This window comes from Felis catus, chromosome D2, assembly GCF_018350175.1.
Source record: "Felis catus isolate Fca126 chromosome D2, F.catus_Fca126_mat1.0, whole genome shotgun sequence".
Lineage (NCBI taxonomy): Eukaryota > Metazoa > Chordata > Mammalia > Carnivora > Felidae > Felis > Felis catus.
The window spans coordinates 39,752,104-39,771,921 of record NC_058378.1 but is presented as its reverse complement, the minus strand read 5'-3'; the positions used below and the strand labels follow the sequence as shown (position 1 = coordinate 39,771,921).

The following is a 19,818-nucleotide window of genomic DNA, read 5'->3' as shown; positions in this document are numbered from 1 at the left end:
TTATAGCATCTTTTCAAACCCCACATCTTTCTCTCCCCCCACCCCAGCTCTGTCTCTCTCACGCTCACACACACACACACACACACACACACACACACACACACACCATATGAGCATTTAACCATGCTACCTCATCCCCCCTATTGGTGGGCATTCTCATTGCTTTAGGTTTTTCATTATTATAAACACATTTTGCTGTACAACTTTGTACCTACGTCTTTACACATCTTGATACGTTAACAAGCTCTTTCTCATGCCTCACTTCCTTTGTAGGAGCAGAGGGACTGGCGAAGGCATAAAGTGGCAAGAAGTTCTTTTCTCTACTGCTACCAGAACTTCCCAAAGGCTCAGAGCTCTGCCTTGGGATTCTGGTGAAGTCTCAGCCCTTGGAGGTGGCCATGGAGGTGGAAGGGAGGAATGGGTTGGTGGCAGGTTCCTTCAAACCATTCTTTAGAGAGCAGAGGGAGCAAATTCACTGAGCAGGAGAGATACTACATGGCAACGTACGTGTGCTGACGTGACATATCACTAGGGATGACAAAAATAATCTAGGGAAGGGTCTGAACTGATCAGTGGAATAAGCGAGGCCACTAAAATATGGGTAATCACTTTTAATTAGTAGTTTTTAGAGGCCATATTGAGCTGGAGAAACGTGGCCCATAGGTACTGTTTATTGAGCACTTATGTATGTTGCCTCATGGAAACCCCAAAAGGACTTTACATGGGAAAGCTTACAAGCATCCTAATTCCAGGGGAGTCAGGCATCTGGGGCACAGAGAGATTAAGTAACTTGTTCATGGCCATATAGCTAGTAAATGCATGCCAGGGCTTGGATTTATACCCAAGTCTTGCTGAACCCCAAATTCTGACCCTTGATCATTATGTTTTGCTTCTTTCCATTAAAAAAAAAATTCCTTGAGGAGGAAATCAAGTAGAAATGGACCAATCTCATTATCAATTCTCTATTTTTTGTTGTTGTTGTTTCCAATCTTCATTGAGATAAGGGACTATACGCCTCTCATTTCCTTATTAGGTACCCATATAGTTATTACTTTTTCCTTAAAAAAATTTTTTTTTTACCTTTTATTTAATTTTGAGAGACAGAGAGAGAGAGAGCATGAGCTGGGGAGGGGCAGAGAGAGAGACACACACAGGGAATCTGAAGCAGGCTCCCGTTTCTGAGCTGTCAGCACAGGGCCCGACACGGGTCTCAAACCCACAAACCATGAGATCACAACCTGAGCCAAAGTTGGAAGCTTAACCCACTGAGCTACCCAGGCAGGTGCCCAGTCATTTACTTTTTCTTCTGGAGTTTCTGAAGTATTTGATGCACCTTTAGACTTGATATTTTGTTACATTTTTTGTTGATAATCTAGGGAGAAACAGTTTCTTAGATGATTTCACCATCATTCTTCATGTCTAAGGAGTATCACTTAACCACAGTGGAAAAGTGATGGCTGCCTATAAAATAACCACTTTTGAGAAGCAATTTGAATCAGAGTGGGGGGGATATGACGAGCAGTCCAGTTTTCATGAACAGCCTCCAGGGAACGTAGCTCTCGTGATGGAACCTCCTGGTGAAGTGTGGCTGGATTTTTCTATCTCTTCTCACTGATGTCTGTTACCTCCGACACCCACCTCTCCTGAGAGGCAATTTGGTAACATCCCCTCTCAGCTCCCGACTTGTTTCTGAAGGCAGAAACATTTTGGGAACTTCATCCCTTTTTAGAGGGAAGTCTTTGTGAATCATTCTTTCAGTACTGCGTCCTGATTGACCTTGTTCTTTGACGCTGACTTTCATTTTTGTTGGCTGAGAGGTATCGTCTTGGTTGATCTTAGTCTGGAGTTGTCTCTTGTGAAAACCTTTTTTTAAAAGTTTTTATTTAAATTCCACTTAGTGGGGGCGCCTGGGTGGCGCAGTCGGTTAAGCGTCCGACTTCAGCCAGGTCACGATCTCGCGGTCCGGGAGTTCGAGCCCCGCGTCAGGCTCTGGGCTGATGGCTCAGAGCCTGGAGCCTGTTTCCGATTCTGTGTCTCCCTCTCTCTCTGCCCCTCCCCCGTTCATGCTCTGTCTCTCTCTGTCCCAAAAATAAATAAAAAACGTTGAAAAAAAAATAAATTCCAGTTAGTTAACATATAGTATAATATTCGTTTTGGATGTACAATATAGTGATTCAACACGGCCGTGCAACACCCTGCACTCATCATGACCAGTGCGCTCCTTAATCCCCATCACCTCTTTCACTCCCCCCCCCCCTCTCCTCTGGTAACCATCAGTTTGTTCTCCATAGGTGAGGGTGTTTCTTGGTTTGCCTCTTTTTTCCCCTCTTTGCCCATTTGTGTTGTTTCTTAAACTCCACATATGAGTGAAATCATATGGTATTTGTCTTTCTCTGACTGACTTATTTCGCATAGCACTCTACTCCCTAGCTCCATCCGTGTCCTAGCAAACAGCAAGATTTCATTCTTTCTTTATGGCTGAGTAATGTTCCACTGTGGGTATATACCACATTTTCTTTATCCATTCACCAGTCGCTGGACCCTTGGACCGTTTCCATAATTTGGCTGTTGTAGATCTTGTGAGAACTTTCAAAAAGACTATTTTTGAAGTACTAAAGGTAAGCGGATTAACCTTGAAGTGGCCAAAGTTCTTCATGCCTTCATGGCTTTCTAGAAAAGGGTCATAGAAAACTGAAGGAAGAGCTCCCTCTACAGCTTTAGCTTGGGTAACACTCTACAGAGTTTGCACTTCAAGATGACATCTGTGGGAATATGTGGTCTGGACTTCCTTTACCTTGGTTACCTGATTTTCCTGAAAAAAGATTAATTGAGATCATGGAACTTTTTTTTTTTATGTTTATTTATTTATTTTGAGAGAGACAGGGAGGGGCAGAGAGAGAGAAGGAGAGAGAGAGAGAGAGAGTATCCCAAGCAGGCTCTGCACTGTTAGCGAAGAGCCTGATGTGGGGCTCAAACTCACAAACCACAAGATCATGACCTGAGCCAAAATCAAGAGTTGGATGCCGAGCTGACTAAGCCACCAAGCACCCGTCATGGAATTTTCGTAGGAGAGGCAATTTGCTGAGCACTTTCTCCTGAAGGGTTTCAGGCAGACAGCATTGTGAGCTCAGTGTCAGCTCAGACTTACTTCAAACTATTCCCTATTCCTAAGACATTTGATCCTGGCTATCTTTCTCTAAAGATTTTTTTTCCTTTGGTTAATGTTTTCCAGGGAACTTTGCTGAGTTGGAGCCTCTCCATAGATTTTCTGACAGCATATGCTGGGGAGAATTGTCCTGGCTCAAAATATTCATTACTTGTTCCTCTTCTAAAGAATTACTTGAAAGATTTTTATCCTGACTAATCTTATACTTGAAACTTTTAATCTCCAGATGGCATTATTTGACCAGACTTATCTACTAATGTTTGTGGTGACATTTGCTGAAGAACTCGTTCTTTATTTAGGATTTTTTTATTTAGTAGTTTGACCCATGACGATGATAATTCTTTTGATATTTTGTTCCAAAGGGATATAGAGGTGAATAGTAACGTGTCTGAATTCATGTCATGTATTGTGCTACAGAACCTGTAAACCTGTTACTCCTGAAGAGTAATCCCAAGACACTTTGCCCTTATACATTGGTTTAATTCCTCCTGATGTCCAGATTTGCTTAGTTTTATCATTTCTCAGTGATTCAACAAACCATCTTTCAAGCAAGCCTCTTTTGCGGTTTTGTTCTGAACATCTTGATCGTTGGGTGTTATTCTTCTGTATGAACTCTCTGAATATCTTCTTTTCTGGACAACCCTATGCCATTTTCTCTGTAATTACGTCCTGAATGGGACACTGGGAAGGCTTCTTCCAGACCAGAATTTGGGGGAGGGAAGTGGATTTCTTTCTGGATTTCTATTCATTGGAATCAGCTGCTCCTGAATAGACTTGTAAGAGATCATGTCTTTGTCACGGTCTTTTCTACATGATTGCCTCCCTGAAGAAGCTGCTGGGGGAACTGGGTCTCAATCACATTTGCCCTCTGATGAGATGCCCACTGATGTCACTTGAAGGATGTGCCCCAATCATCTCTTTTTAAATTTTTTTAATTTTTAAAAATGGTTTTATTTATTTTTGAGACAGAGTGCGAGTAGGGGAGAGGAAGAGAGACAGGGGGAGAGAGGACTCAAAGTGGGCTCTGTGCTGACAGCAGCAAGCCCGATGCGGGGCTCGAATCCACGAACCATGGGATCGTGACTTGAGCTGAAGTCAGACACTCAGCCAACTGAGCCACCCAGGTGCCCTCAATCATCTCTTTTTTTAAAAAATATGAACTACACTCTCTCTCTCTCTCTCTCTCTCTCTCTCTCTCCTTTTTTATTTTAAGTAGGCTCCACATCCAATATGGGGCTTGAACTCATTACCCGAGATCAAGGGTCACATGCTGTACCCACTGAGTCAGCCAGGTGCCTCCCCCCACCTAAACACTCCTTTTTGAAGAGGCTTGTCTTGAATATCTTTATCCAAGGATCTCAGGCCTCCAAGGGTCCCTCCTGGGCTACTTATTTGGTGGCTAATTTTATTCATGGAATCTCTTTATTCAGCAACTGATTTTTGAGGAGTCTCATAAACACTGATTTTATGCACTGATTGTGACAGTGATGAATATTGAGGAATTTTTCCCTGGCTAACTTTTCTCATAAAGTTGCTTTCTTTTGGTCATTATTCATGAAGGTTTTTTCCCTTGGTCAGGCTCATCTGTAGAATTTATCTCCCCTGGTGATAATTCTTGCAAAGTCTCTTCTCAGCTATTTGCATCCATGTAGTTTCAAATGATCTGAAGATATTTTATTCTGGCCCATTATGGTTCTGGAATATGTCCCCAGCGGTGACTTTTTCAGAGAGGGGTGGGGAACGATTGTGGTCTGGCTGAAAATAGCCATGGGTTTTACCATTAGGGGCCATGATTTGTCATCAATTTCTCCCTTCTTGGCATTATATGTGGATTTTCCTTTTCTGGTGCCTCTTATGGAGCAAATTTTGTGCCAACAACCCTTATCTCTGAACTGTATGCTCTTTGATTGTTCCAATTCACTTTGCCTAAACTTATCTGCAAGTGTGGTATTTCCGGACAATGATATCTTTGGATCCTGTTTTATTCCTGAAAGTTGCCTTTTTGGACAATGGCAACCAAAGAATTGTTTTCTTTTCTAACCATTTCTTTGGAAGGGGGTATCTTTTGACCATGATTCTAGAGAAGACTCAAGAAACCCCATCTGGTGCCAGCATGACTTTTGACCATGGCATCCAAAGGTCTACTTTCTGGGAACACTAACTGAGATTCTCTTCTTTCGGTGACATTCGGACTTGCCTTTTGCTGAAAGGCCTCAGAAGTTTCTTCTTGACCAACAGAACTCAAACATGAAAGCAGAAAGACCTGGAGGACTTTCCCTCTACTCATATGACTCAGCTGTAAGCTATCCCTGAGGAGCTGTTGGCCCAAGTATTAAACTGTCTTCATACAAATCATAAATTTTAATCCTCTTATGAAAATCACTCACCAGTGTTTCTTTGCTGACAAGCATCTTCTTCTATATTAACTTATATTAATACTTATATTTTCATTTTCATGTTCCAACCATATCTAGTTGTGACATCATAGCTTTTGTGTTTGTTCTCCAAAAGTCATTCTTCTCATTCTCTTTCCAAAGAGAGAAGAGGGGTGTTTATTTCCCCCATAGGATATGATTCCACCTTTTGAAAAATATTTACAATCTATGGAAAAATATGAGAATGATATCACTAAGTACGAGTTACTCAAAAGAATGTTTTCACTGGACGATGTTACTCTATCACTGGGAAAAGCTTTAACTTATGGACCTTATCACTTTCATGGTTATAAGTGGCTTTAAAGGATCTAACCTGGATTTTTGAAGTATCCTGTTTGGGATTGCAAACGCTTAGAGCGTTGGTTAATTTGGGGTGATAATCAAGACAATAAAATATACATGAGTGAGCTTAAATGCTTCTGGATAACAATGATCGTTTGAAAGCTTTTTGAAGGTTTCATTTCATCCACGAGGTAAGAAAAAGACTGTAATTGACTTGGAGCAAAATGTCCACGGACAGGGGATTAAACTTCCTTTATCAGTAGGTGTGTGAGGCAGCACAGCCTGGCAGTCAAGTGTGTGAGCTCCTGATAGACAGACCCGAATGCCACCTCCTGGCTGTCTGACCTTGAGTCAACCACTAATCTCTGAGCCTTAGTTGTTTCCTCAGCCATAACATGGAGATTATTAAAGTGCCCAACTCAGGGAGGGGGTTGCTGAGAGCGTTGAATGAGATAATGTAATCAAGCCCTTAGCACAGGGCCTGGCACATATTAAATATCCAGCATAAGTCAGATAGTATTCTTGAGAACCAAGATAATGCTTTTTAAAGTATGTTTCTTTCTTTAAACACAGGTGAAGGAATAAACTTAAGGGGTAAGTGGAAATTCGCATATTCCCTTTAGAAAGTATAGAAAGTCTGAGTGAGATCATATGGCATTTGTCTTTCTCTATTTTTGCTTAACATTTTCTTCTGGCTCCATCCATGTTGCAAGTGGCCAGATCTCATTCTTTTTTATAGCTGAATAATATTCTATTGCATATATCTATACCCCATCTTCTTTATCCATTCATCTCCTCATGTATGGAATTTAAGAAACAAAACAGATGAGCAAAGGGAAAATATAGGAGAGAAAGAGAGAGAGAGAGAGAGAGAGAGAGAGAGAGAGAGAGAGAGAGAGAAACCAAGAAACAGACTCTTAACTATAGAGAACAAACTGATGGTTACCAGAGGGGAGGTGGGCAGAGGTTTGGGTTAAATAGGTGGGGATTAAGGAGGGCACTTGTGATGGTGAGCACAGGGTGATGTATGGAATTGTTGAATCACTATCACACTGTATGTGAGCTACACTAGAATTAAAATAAAAAGTTAAACTTAAAAAAAAAAAAAGCAAGTATAGAAAGTCTGACTGAATACGTATCCTTTGGGGGAAGAAGTACTCCATCCTAAACCTTTACTCTTTGAAAATGGTTCTGATTTAAAAAAATTTTTTTTCTTTTTTTTTCTTTTTTTTTTTAATGTTTTATTTTTATTTTTGAGACAGGGAGAGACAGAGCATGAACCGGGAAGGGTCAGAGAGAGAAGCAGATACAGAATCTGAAACAGGCTCCAGGCTCTGAGCTGTCAGCACAGAGCCCAACGCGGGGCTTGAACTCACGGACCACGAAGTCATGACCTGAGCCAAAGTCGGACGCTTAACCGACTGAGCCACCTAGATGCCCCTTAAAAATTTTTTTTAATGTTTATTTATTTTTGAAAGAGAGAGGCAGAGTGTGAGTGAGGGAGGAGCAGAGAGAGAGGGACACAGAATCCAAAGCAGGGTCCAGGCACAGAGCCCAACACGGGGCACAAACCCACAAACCCTAAGATCATGACCTGAGCCGAAGTCGGATGCTTAACCAACTGAGCCACCCAGGCTCCCTGGGAATGGTTCTGATTTCAAAGTCACTTCAAAATCAAACATTACGGGGTGCTTGGGTGGTTTAGTCAGTTAAGCAACTGACTTGGTCTCAGGTCATGATCTCGTGGTTCGAGAGTTCGAGCCCCGTGTCAGGCTTGCTGTTGTCAGCACAGAGCCCACTTTGGATCCTCTGTCTCTCTCTCTCTGCCCTTCCCCCACTTGTGTGCCCTCCCCCCCATATCTCAAAAATAAATAAACATAAAAAAATTTTTTTTAGTCAAGCGTTCTTTTGGAGCAAATTTACTCAGCCCCTTAATTTCTTAATTTCTCCCTAAGCAAATAAAAGCTGGGGTCCACTCTAGACTTCTTCCCACTCACTGTGGATACCTCCTCCCCAGCATCTCTCAAATCCAGCCCTTTTCCTGCACCCTGAGCCCCTCCGGCAGTTTCTCCACACAAACCCTGCTGACGCTCTAGTGAGTACTCACTCCTGCCCCTGTGCCTTTGCACGTGCCCTTCTCCCAATCTCCATATCTTTCACGTAGTGTCATTTCTGCCACCATCTCTCCGTGCACTGGGCTTACTGTGGTCATTGAACGCCTCCTCTGCCTGAATTACTGCTGCTGCCGGCCATAGCTGCCCTAAGAGGGCGACAGGACAGGTGAAGAGAGATGCCAACCACAAAAACTAGGAGGCAAGGAAGGCACGGCTGCCTCTCTTCAGGTTAGTCTTCAGTTGCTCCCTAAAAGCAAAGCCAGCTTGGTCGGAGGTGGGATACATAATGTCACCTTAGTGAGAGAGGCGAGAAAGACCATACACCCAGTGAAGGCATCGAGCTTCCTCTAGAGAATGTGTCCATCAGAAAGAGGCAGCACAAGCATTGGCAGTGACCTCCAGGCACTGCCCTGGGGAGAGGGAAGGGACTTGGCCATTTTATTTTGCCACTCAGTCCCTGGGCAAAACAAGCTTTTGGTAAAGCCTGTGAGACTCTGGTCACCCGTCTTGACTTTGTCCTGGGCTGTGGACTAGGGCCATCTCTGTTGGGAGAGGGATAAGTCAGGTTGCAAGCCCGTTCCCTTAACCAGTTGATTTCCAAGGCTGCTTTTTTTTTTTTTTTAATTATTTTTTTTTCAACGTTTATTTATTTTTGGGACAGAGAGAGACAGAGCATGAACGGGGGAGGGGCAGAGAGAGAGGGAGACACAGAATCGGAAACAGGCTCCAGGCTCCGAGCCATCAGCCCAGAGCCTGACGCGGGGCTCGAACTCATGGACCACGAGATCGTGACCTGGCTGAAGTCGGACGCTTAACCGACTGCACCACCTAGGCGCCCCTGCTTTTTTTTTTTTAATGCCATGTTTATTTATTTTTGAGACAGAGAGATAGTGAGGAAGCAGCAGAGAAAGAGAGAGAGAGAGAATCCCAAAGAGGATCCATGTTGTCAGCACAGAGCCCGACACAGGACTCAAACCTGTGAACCATGAGATCATGACCTGAGCCAAGATCGAGAGTTAGACACTTAACCGACTGAGCCACTGAGGGGCCGCTCTGAGGCTACTCTTCTGAGGGTGGTGTTGATGAGTGAGGTCGGGCCCTCACTCTGGAACCAAACCGTTGGGGGGGTTTGAACACTGGCTCTCCCACTTCTAGCCACATGGACTCAGGTAGGCTACCTGTCTCTGTGTTTCCGTTTCTTTGTTGGTAAAATGGGGATAATGATGTGTATTTGCAAAACACGTAGCTGATTAGGGGTCAGTATCTGGAATATCTATACAGAACTCTACTGTTTTTCACATATCAGATGGACAGAAAATGAAACTAAAATAACCAGCTCAGTGTGGCAAGAGTATGAAGAAATGGCCACTTTGAAAAAAATTTTTTTTAATGTTTATTTATTTTGGGGAAAGAAAGACAGACAGAGCATGAGTAGCGGAGGGGCAGAGAGAGGGGGACACAGAACCTGAAGCAGGCTCCAGGCTCCGAGCTGCCAGCACAGAGCCCGACACGGGCCTCAGACTCATGAACTGCGAGATCATGACCTGAGCCAAACAAAGTCAGCCCCTTAACCGACCAAGTACCCAGGTGCCCCAAGAAATGGCCACTTTGAAATGGGAGTGTATGTTAGTCTAGCTTTCTAGGTGGCAATTAGGCAAAACTGATTGCAATTCAACATAAAAGATAACGTTTTCTTTTTAAAATAAATAAAAACCAAAGTACATTATTGGGATAATTTAGGATATTTGAAAATGGAGCATAGGTGAGAAGTGTATCAACTATTAAAAAATTAAACGGTTTATTTTGAGATACTTACAGATGTGCATGCAGTTGTATGAAATAATATAGAGATCCATGGATTCTTTACCTAGTTTCCCCAAATAGTAACATCTTACAAAACTGTTGAGCCATGATATTGACACTGATACAACCAACCAATCAATCAGATTCAAGATTTCTCCCGGTGACTTGTACTTGCCTGTAGGTGTGTTTAATTCCAAGCGATTTTTTTTTTTCAGATGTGCAGGTTTGCGGATCTACTACCGCAATCAAAATACAAAACAGCTCCATCAGCACAAAAACCCCTCTTGTTTTTTATAACGACATCATCCCTCCCAAACCCCTGCCCTAAGCCATGGCAACTGCTAATCTAGCCTCCACCTTTGTGGGGTTATTTATAAATGAACCATAGAGTCTGCTACCTTTTGGGATTAGACATAATTTCCTACAAGCTTTTGTACTCGGCATGATTTCTCTTCAGATTCGTCCAGTTCACTCCTTTTTAATTTTTTTTTTTTAAGGTTTATTTTTGATAGAGACAGAATGAGAGCGGGTTGGGGCAGAGAGAGAGGGAGGCACAGAATCCAAAGCAGGCTCCAGGCTCTGAGCCGTCAGCACAGAACCCGACGCGGGGCTTCAACCCACGAACCTCGAGATCATGACTTGAGCCGAAGCCGGACACTGAACCGACTGAGCCACCCAGGCGCCCCAGTTCATTCCTTTTTATTGCTGAGTAGTATTCTGAGATACGGATGGACTACAGTTTAACTGTTGACCCATTGAAAAACATCTGGGTTATTTCCAGGTTTTGTCTACTGTGAATAAAGCTTTTATAAACATTCACATACAGGTTTCTCTATGAATGTAAGTTTTTGTTCCTCTGGGACAAGGGTCCAAGAGTACAAATCCTGGCTTATGTAGCAACTGCATGTTGAGTTCTATTAGAGATTGCTACACTGTCTTCCAGAGTAATTGTACCACGTTACATTTCCAGGAGCAAAGTATGAGTGAGTTGGGTTTTCCTCATCCTCACTAGTATTCAGTGTTGTCACTATTTTTTAACTCTAGGTATCCTGACAAACGTGAGGTGGTGCATCATTGATTTTTTTTTTCAACGTTTATTTATTTTTGGGACAGAGGGACAGAGCATGAACGGGGGAGGGGCAGAGAGAGAGGGAGACACAGAATCAGAAACAGGCTCCAGGCTCTGAGCCATCAGCCCAGAGCCCGATGCGGGGCTCGAACTCACGGACCGCGAGATCGTGACCTGGCTGAAGTCGGACGCTTAACTGACTGCGCCACCCAGGCGCCCCATCATTGATTTTTTTAAGTTTATTTATTTATTTTTGAGAGAGAGAGAGAGAGAGAGAGAGCGCGCACGCAAGTGGGGGAGGGGCAGAGAGAGAGAGGGAGACAGAATCTGAAGCAGGCTCCAGGCTCTGTCAGCACAAAGCCCGATGAGGGGCTCGAATTCACTAACCGTGAGATCATGACCTGAGCCAAAGTTGGACGCTTAACTGACAGAGCCACCCAGGCGCCCCCAAGTATCTTTCAGTTTAGCAATCTATAAATCTATCAGCAGAGATGTTCTAAGATATGTGTATGGGAAAGTTCATTGTAACAACTTTCTGGTAACAAAATGACAACAACAAAAAAAGCCAAACTTGGAAACAGTGCGAAAAAAGATTAGTAGGGATTGATTACACTTTCATGGGCCAGGAACATGATCACGTACTGGGGCTAAATAACGGTCAAAGGCAAAAGTATGGAATCCCTTAAAGCAGACAAAAGTTACAACTCACCTCACATGGGTTGTGATGTCCAAGGGACAACCACTCCCAGGCAGAGGACTTCACCTTCCCGCTGGGGAGCTGCAGATACCATCCCATCCACCGAGGATTCCACTGCGTCCTCTACAAAGCTCTCTTTGCTTCTGTGTGTGGGTTTTTGGATCCTCTGGCTTTTTCCCAGCTACTCTGGAAAGTGTGGCTGCATGTCTACCCACCAGGTGCAAATTTGAAGTAATGACCTCACCACCTGCTTTACTCAAAGACTGAGTGGGTCAAGGCCACTCCCAAGTTTCCCAGGTCTGCCCTCTGTGATAAAGTCTGACTCCACTTTTTGGCGTCTGACTGCCGACAGCTTTTAGGTTTCAACTCTTCCCCTTCCCCACTGTGCCCCACATCTGGGCAAACTGATAAACTCAGGTGCTCCCAACTTTGGCACAGCGGGAGTTTCAAGCCACGCAAGCCTCTCCCCGAGGGCAGAACTCCTACGTGGGTCCACCCCTAACTACACTATAAACCCCAAGCCAGTCTCCCCTTGTTATCTCAAGCCATTTTCAAGCAAGCATGGGAAGCTTGTCCTCTTCTTCCCCAAAAGCCTCATCGTGGAAGTGGGCACACCGAGCTCTACTGTCATTGGAGCTGTTTTAAAATACCTGTTGTCAGTGACATGGGTATGCTCTAGGACACGTGTAAACACTCGGGGACCTGACTGCAAAATTCATCTAAAGTCAAGACACGGGGCTCCTGCATGGCGCAGTTGGTTAAGTGTCCAACTTTGGCTCAGGTCATGATCTCACGGCTCAGTTCACGCCCCGCATCGGGCTCTGTGCTGACAGCTCAGAGCCTGGAGCCTGCTTTGGGTTCTGTGTCTCTCTCTCTCTCTGCCCCTACCCTGCTCGTACTCTCTTTCTCTCAAAAATAAAATAAACATTAAAAAAAATTATAAGTCAAGACACGAACACATGAAATGGATGTTTTTACTGTCTAATCTAAAAAAAAAAAAAAGATAAATCAAGAGAAAAAAGTCTTTTGGTTACTTATTTGAAATCCTCATGAGTTTATTTTATCCTATCACTAGTTGAAATGTTTACATGATTAAGGGGTTTTCATGGCTATCAGAACAGAACTTTGGCTGGAGAGTCCCTGCAGACACCCCCTCCACAGTCCCTCAAATTTTGGTTTAATTCACACAGTTACCATCTTCAGTCAGAGCCCTAGCTGGCCCCTTTCTGAGCTTGTAGCTTTGAGAGAAGCATCCTGAGAATCAGCCACCTTTTGATAACTTAAGGAGATTTGGAGCCAGGATGCATTCTGGGAGCAATTTTATGCCGAAAAGCCTAGGAATTTATTTCTTGTGGAGTTTCAACACTGCAGTCAGCCTGGCCAGATGTCTCTCAAGAAGGAATCTATTGAGGCATTCCGGGAACCATATTGGAAGTACCTGGCCAAGATTCTTGCCTCAAGCCATCCTCCTCAACGGGTTTTGTGTTCTCTTGTATGAATACAGTCTTCATTGTGGAGCTAGCTACAGATACCAGTGGCTAAACAAAACAAAAAAGGAAAAGAGTTCATTAGCAGAGATTAAAACACACTCAATATGCCAAGAACACAACACTGCCATTTTCACGCCCAAGACTAATAACAAAATTAAACAGATCTGCTCTCACAAAGTATAAAACAAATCAGATAGGATCAGGGTGATTCACCAATAATTTTACTGCCTGCCAGAACAAAACTCAACACCATTTAAAGGAAAACTACATAATCTAGGCTCCCTACTAAGTATCATCTACAATGTTCAGCACATAAGTAATAATTACTAGACATACATATCATAATCTAGGGAAAAAGTATGTAATAGAAAGAGACCTTAAAATGACAAAGGGCTTAAAACACTTATCACAAATATTGTCAAGACTGAAAAAATAAATTAGTCTCAGTGACCTATGACACAGTATCAGTCTGGCATCTATGTGACTGCAGTCCCATGAGATCGAAAAGACCCTTCCAACTTCAAAGTGCTATGCATCTACACAGCAAATCTATGTTTTTTTTGTTTTTTGTCTTTAAAGACAGAAAACATGGGGTGGGGAGAGGAGCAGACGGAGAGAGAGAAAGAATCTTTTTTTTTTTTTTTAATGTTTATTTATTTTGAGAGAGAGAGGGGCACGAACAGGGGAGGGGCAGAGAGAGAGGGAAAAAGGATTCCAAGCAGCGCACAGCCCAACACCGGGCTCCATCCCGCAAACCCTGAGATCATGACCTGAGCCGAAATCAAGAATCAGGCTCAACCGACTGAGCCACCCAGGTGCCCTGCAAATCTATGTATTGATTCCATAAAAATGTAATTATAAAACATTTGTATAGCCACATCTCTATATACAAAGGGATTGTTTTCCAACATAGAAACAGAATTATGGTTTAGTTACTTAAAACTACCTCAGCTTAATAAAGAGAAATACAAGGGCAACTTTTGCTAGCTTTCCTTTAGGCCTGACTCAAATACTACCTTCTCTTGCCACCTCTTCTTGATGGCTATAATTGGCTATGAGCTCTACCACACGCAGTGCTGTCTGTACTCCTCTTTTTGACGCATCGACTGGACTGGGAATATTCAATCTGGGGCACTCAAAGGCTTTCTAAGGTATATGCAAGCGATCATGGTTTTAAGATAGTAAGGTAAGTTTAGCAAAGCTTTGAGTACGTGCACAAAAGCCCATCGGCAGGCCTGCTGAAATCTTATTCCACTCCTCCTGGGCCTATTTGAGACCAGATTTCAGAGTACTAGTGACTCAAAATCTGAAAATGACCAGTAGCCAGGAATAGTCTGCCATTTGCCTTGAGTTGGTGAGAAACAAGAACTTAGAATTTCATCTTATTTGAGGTATCTCCACTTCTTTGCCCTCTCTACCCAGCTCCTTCAATTCATACTCTGAGAGCAACTTGCTTGTGGATGATGTGGCTCTTCAAGGGAAGCGTTTCCCGATCATCGTTGGGTCTCTCTACTTCCTTCTAACAAAGGGCATCACTTTCCATGATCACGATTTGCACACGCATTCTTCCTTGAAACTGAAATCTTGGCACTTAGTCCTGGCATCATGCTGGCTCCCCCGCCCATCTTCCCTCACAATCGCCTTTGTCTCACACTTGGCAAAAGAACAGCATACCTTTTACTCATCTAAATCTTGCAAAGGAATATTGCTACAGGGTGTCATAGCTCCTGCACGCAACACAATGGGATGATTCAAAATATTCATGTGAGCAAAGTTTTCTTTAATAAAGGCATCCTAAAACCAGGGTGGAGTTTTGGAAGTCTTCCCCTGCCTTATATATTCATATTTCTATTAACAGGGAAGCGCGATGTTAGAAAAGGATGAGGGGGGCGGTAAGGGGATGACAGCTTCGGCTTCACAACCTCCCCACTACCAACTCCCAGCAACTGCTCAAAGAATGAAATGTTCCCCGGGGCATCAGGGTGGCTCAGTCAGTCAAGTGTCGGCTCTTGACTTGGGCTCAGATCGTGATCTCGCAGTTTGTGACTTCGAGCCCCATATCGGGCTCTGTGCTGACTGCACGCAAAGCCTGCTTGGGGATTCTCTCTCTCTGTCTTTCTCTGCTCCTACCCCACTCGTGTGCTCTGTTCTCTGTCAAAATAAATAAATAAGCTTTAAAAAGTTTAAAAAAAAGAAAAAGAAAAGGAAAAAGAATGAAATGTTCCTGAGTGAGAGTTCCTTTGGACTATTGACAAACAGGAGTATGAACCTACCTTTCTTTTGACTTGATTTACCTTTAAAACATCCAGACTTAAAAAAATAAACCTATTAATGATGAGGAGAGCTGAGCATATTAGCCTAAGTGTATATAAGCTAAATAGTCCCATGTCTCTTCATCAAAGGTGGCTTTGGAAACCAGCAAAAGCTAGTGGATTGTGCAAAACTGCACTAAAGATTTTAACACACAGGATACGGTGAGAGGTGGAAAGACGTCAGATATCGAGCCCAGTAAGTCAATTTCCTATCCAGATATCACGCACTTTGAAGAAAGCGCAAAACAGGCACAAGATGTTTTTCAGAAGGTTATGGCAAAAATCTCGGGAGATAAAAGATAAGCTTGGCAGACTAATGAACATACAGCTGTTTCCAGCTACAAGAAGGTAACAATTTATGACCAGTATTAAAGCATCACAGAGAAGGCATCTGTGGTTTGATACATAAGTAAGTAGTTCAGAGCAAATAAAACACTTAAGTAAATAGTATATAATGAATACAATAATGTACTTGAAGTATATACTGATAACCATATTTGGTTTCTGGAATGCTGAATAATACTTGAAAAGGGTTCAAAGGATCTTGTAAGGAAACATATTTGTTCTAAGTGAGAGCAGATTTGTTTTTAAATCTGATTTTTTAAAACCAGTAACATCTAAGGTATTTCCTGAAATCTAAAATGGAATTGCCTTTAAACATTTTCTTTTTTCGTTGACAAGGATTGCCAATAAGACGGGTTTATACATAAACATATGAATAAGGAGGGAAAGGTAGGCTTACAGGAGCCGTGATGCACTTTGCACTGGGGCCTAGAGGACTTACAGATTTCCAGATATCCATCACTGGGATGCATACACCCCCACTGCTGAGTTCCTTCTCCCTACCTGGTGACACTTATCATACTTCTGTTGAATCTGACACTCTTCTTGCTTCAGCATTTCTGTCATTTCGGTTTCTTTGAGGCTATTATCATATTCTTCCTTCTGCCGGATCTTCTCTGGGCTATCCTGGGGTGATACAAGAGCTGAATCAGGTCAGTCCCTGGGAAGCCTGTACGAATAGGCCTGCCTTCGCTGGGATAGACCACAGACTCGGGTCCTGTAGGCCTCTGAAACTTGCTCCTGTAACTAGCTTTTGCCTGCTGGTACCTCCAAATCTACCAATTCCACAACTCCTCTGAGTTGGATTCCTTCTTCAGCCCCCAGACGCCCCAGACTTCAAGAATATCTGGGTTGAATAAACTAAGAAACCTTTTGGGCTAGCTCTGGAATCCTGCTTTGGATTTCAAATTTCCGTGAGGAAGCTGAGAAGCCGTCCCCAAGACGACTCAGTGCACACACACACCTCTTCTTTTGCTCTAGAGGTATTCCTGTAATGATAAAGCCAGTGAGCCAGGTACTCTATGGGGTCACTGGGCCGAACCTTCGCCACCTCTGCCAGTGCCTGGCCCAGGCAGGTTCCAAAGCACCTCTTCAGGTAGTCCGTTTCCATCCTTGTGGGCCTGGGAAACATCAAAGCAGAGTCACGCTACTTTGTGAATTTGATCTGATTTTAAAGATAGACACGTTCTAATCAATTCGGATTCATTTCGGGATAACTCTGAGATTCTTTGGGACGCCACCCCTCCCAAAAGAGCCCATAAATACATATTTGCCTATCGTTCTTATATTCAAATGGACTTTTTTAAAAGCTCTCCAGCTGTCTTTAAGTCAGATAATAATAGATCTTGGGGGTCATCAGGCCTGAGAGGAGCTTGCTTTATTGGTGATTAGGGGAGGCTAAGGTCTCCATTTACCCCCATGTCTCTACCCTTGAGTAGGGAGGAAATAACTGAGCAGGCAGGAGGTCCAAGAGCAGCTCTAAGGACCCAGCAAGCTGTGCTATTGTGAGCTTGGAAGCTACAGTCATCTGTGACATAGATAAGACAGACTTATTTATTTCATAAGGGACCACTGAGAAGCCCTGGGGAGGAGAGGAAGGGAACATGGCAGGTGCCACAGCTACCCATAGTCAGGGCCTTGCCAGCACTTAATAAAATATTCTGCTGTCTAGTGCTCAAGCAAGAAACTGCATGAGCTTGAGTTAATGCCCCGGTATTTGCTATTAGTCAGATTTCAAGAGCTGGGGGCCGTGTAGGCTGAGTCAGATCATAAGTTAGGGATGGCAGTGTAGTGTAGCAGTCTGAACACAGGCTTCGGGAACAGACAGACCAAGTTCCGGTCCTGGTGCCGCTATTTATTAGCTGTGTGATCTTCAACAATTCACCCGGTCTCTCTGAGCCTCAATTTTCTCATCTGTAGAACAGAATAATAAACGTATGTGCCTCATAATTGTGGGGATTAAAAGAGATAATAAATACATGTAAAGCACTTAGCTTGGCACACAGGAAGTGTTTAATAAATAGTATCTATTACAGTGGAAGACTATAACATAAAAGTAGATAGACTGACACCTGGCCTATTTCGGACCAACTCTGTATTTCTGAAGTTTACATATCTTATGTCCCAAAGAGCAAATAATAAAGTGAATAATATTTTTATCTTATTTTTTTAATGTTTTATTTATTTTTGAGAGAGAGAGAGACAGAGTACGAGCAGGGGAGGGGCAGAGAGAGGGAGACACAGAACCCGAAGCAGGCTCCAGGCTCTGAGCTGGCAGCACAGAGCCTGATATAGGGCTTGAACTCGTGAACCACGAGACATGACCTGAGCCAAAGTTGGATGCTTAACCAACTGAGCCACCCAGGTGCCCCGAGGTAGGGCAAGTTCTAAAAGTAGAATGTCAACTAATAAACATAGAAGGAATAATGGAGTATTTAAAAAATCAACATTTTGGGGGCACCTGGGTGGCTCGGTCGGTTAAGCGTCCGACTTCGCCTCAGGTCATGATCTCATGGTTTGTGAGGTCGAACCCTGAGTTGGGCTCTGTGTTGACAGCTCAGAGCGTAGAGCCTGCTTCGGATTCTGTGTCTCCCTCTCTCTCTGCCCCTCCTCCACTTGCACTCTGTCTCTCAAAAATGAATAAACGTTAAAAAAAAATCAACATTTTGTACCCATCACAGTATAACTTCATCAAGCCAAAACATCAGTGAGTGCTAAAACTCAGTGAATATTTGATAAACAGAATATTCATATAGTCTCAAAGTTTCTCCTCACAATTTGTGTATTAATTCCAAAAGGAAATACAAGAACTTTACAGTGATGAGACCTGCCCAATACAACTTTAATCAAGCGATCTAAGTAAACACCACTAATAAAGGGATAAAGTGACATCATGTGTCTCCTGATGTGATGCACTTCTTAGTGGGATAAAATACATTTCTGTGGATCCTGCCCAAAATGCAAACCTCAAATCTAATTGAGGAAATAACAAACAAAGCCAAGTTGAGAGACAGTCTTGCAACTGGCCTTTACTCTTATAAATGTCAAGATCTTGAAAGACAAAGAAAAGAGGAGGAACCATTCCAGAGCAAAGAGGCCTACACAGACCTAACAACTGCACCGAACACATGATTCTGGATTGAATCTGAACCAAAAAAAAAAAAAAGAATTTCATAATTCTTTTAAATTATGTTGTTGGGGAAACTAGATAGGAATATGGTCGTTGCATAATAGAAGTGTATCAAGGTTAAATTTCCCGGTTTTGGCCATTGAGATATGAGTAAGAAAATGCGCTTTTTCTTAGGAACTACACAGTGTAGTAGGTCTGAATAATGGCTCCCCAAAGTGCCTAAGTCTTAATACCAGAACCTATGGAAGAGGTTACCTTCTGTGGCAAAGGGGCTTTGCGGGTGTGATGAAGTTAAAGATTTTGATTTGGGAAGACGATACTGGATTATCCAGATAGGCACACTGTAATCCCAAGGGTCTTTATAACAGGAACACGCTAAGGTCAGACAGGGAACAAGGTGTGATGGCAGAAGTTGAGGGCAAAAATGTGACGTCATTCAGGAGCCAAGGAGTGTGGGTAGCCTGTGAAGCTGGGAAAGGCAAGGAAACGGATTCTCCCCTGGGGCTGCAGAAGGAGCCAGCCCTGCGGACGGGTCGGTTTTAGCCCTCTTAAGACTCAAGTTGGATTCTGGCTTCAAAAACTCTAAGAGAATAAATGTGTGTTTAAAGCTACTAAGTTTGGGATAACAGTGGAAGGTGGGGGTGGGGGTACGAGGTGTTCTACTTCTGTTAATGTGCGGCCCACCTGAACCAATGCACCTGGATAAGCTGTCTTCTACACCCCTTTTACTCAAAGTTCGGTCCGTGATCTGCAGGACTGCGTCACCTGGAGGCTCGTCGAAAGGCAGATTCTCAGGTCCCACCTCCTACCTCCATATTCAGAGTCTGCATTTTAACAAAATCCCCAGGTGATTCTGTTACAGCCCTACTTTGCTTTCACCACTGGAGAGCTGCCAGAATCACCAACTCTGCATTCCGGGACCAGTCTCTCCGCAGGAAAGGAGGGGCAAACCCTTTCTGGAGTGAGCATCTGCTGGAC

At 43.3% G+C, this 19,818-nt stretch overlaps 2 protein-coding genes across 3 annotated transcripts in view; both read right to left on the bottom strand.

Annotated features, from left to right (window-relative positions):
• The window catches only part of PRXL2A (peroxiredoxin like 2A), a 47,819-nt gene extending 36,099 nt beyond the window's left edge, over window positions 1-11,720 (bottom strand). Inside the window, exon 1 of one of the 2 annotated variants that reach the window (XR_006587054.1) lies at window positions 11,579-11,720. The gene's annotated coding sequence lies outside the window, so the exon portion shown is untranslated. The remainder of the gene's footprint in view (window positions 1-11,578) is intronic. The other variant, XR_006587051.1, reaches the window with a different exon arrangement.
• Window positions 11,721-12,596: 876 nt separating this feature from the next.
• Window positions 12,597-17,949, bottom strand: DYDC2 (DPY30 domain containing 2). Its single transcript, XM_045040219.1, is given in 4 exon segments — window positions 12,597-13,104; window positions 16,215-16,337; window positions 16,675-16,831; window positions 17,541-17,949. Coding segments are annotated over 3 exon segments (528 nt in total). The 5' UTR covers window positions 16,822-16,831; window positions 17,541-17,949; the 3' UTR covers window positions 12,597-12,846.
• Between the last annotated feature and the right edge of the window lie 1,869 nt (window positions 17,950-19,818).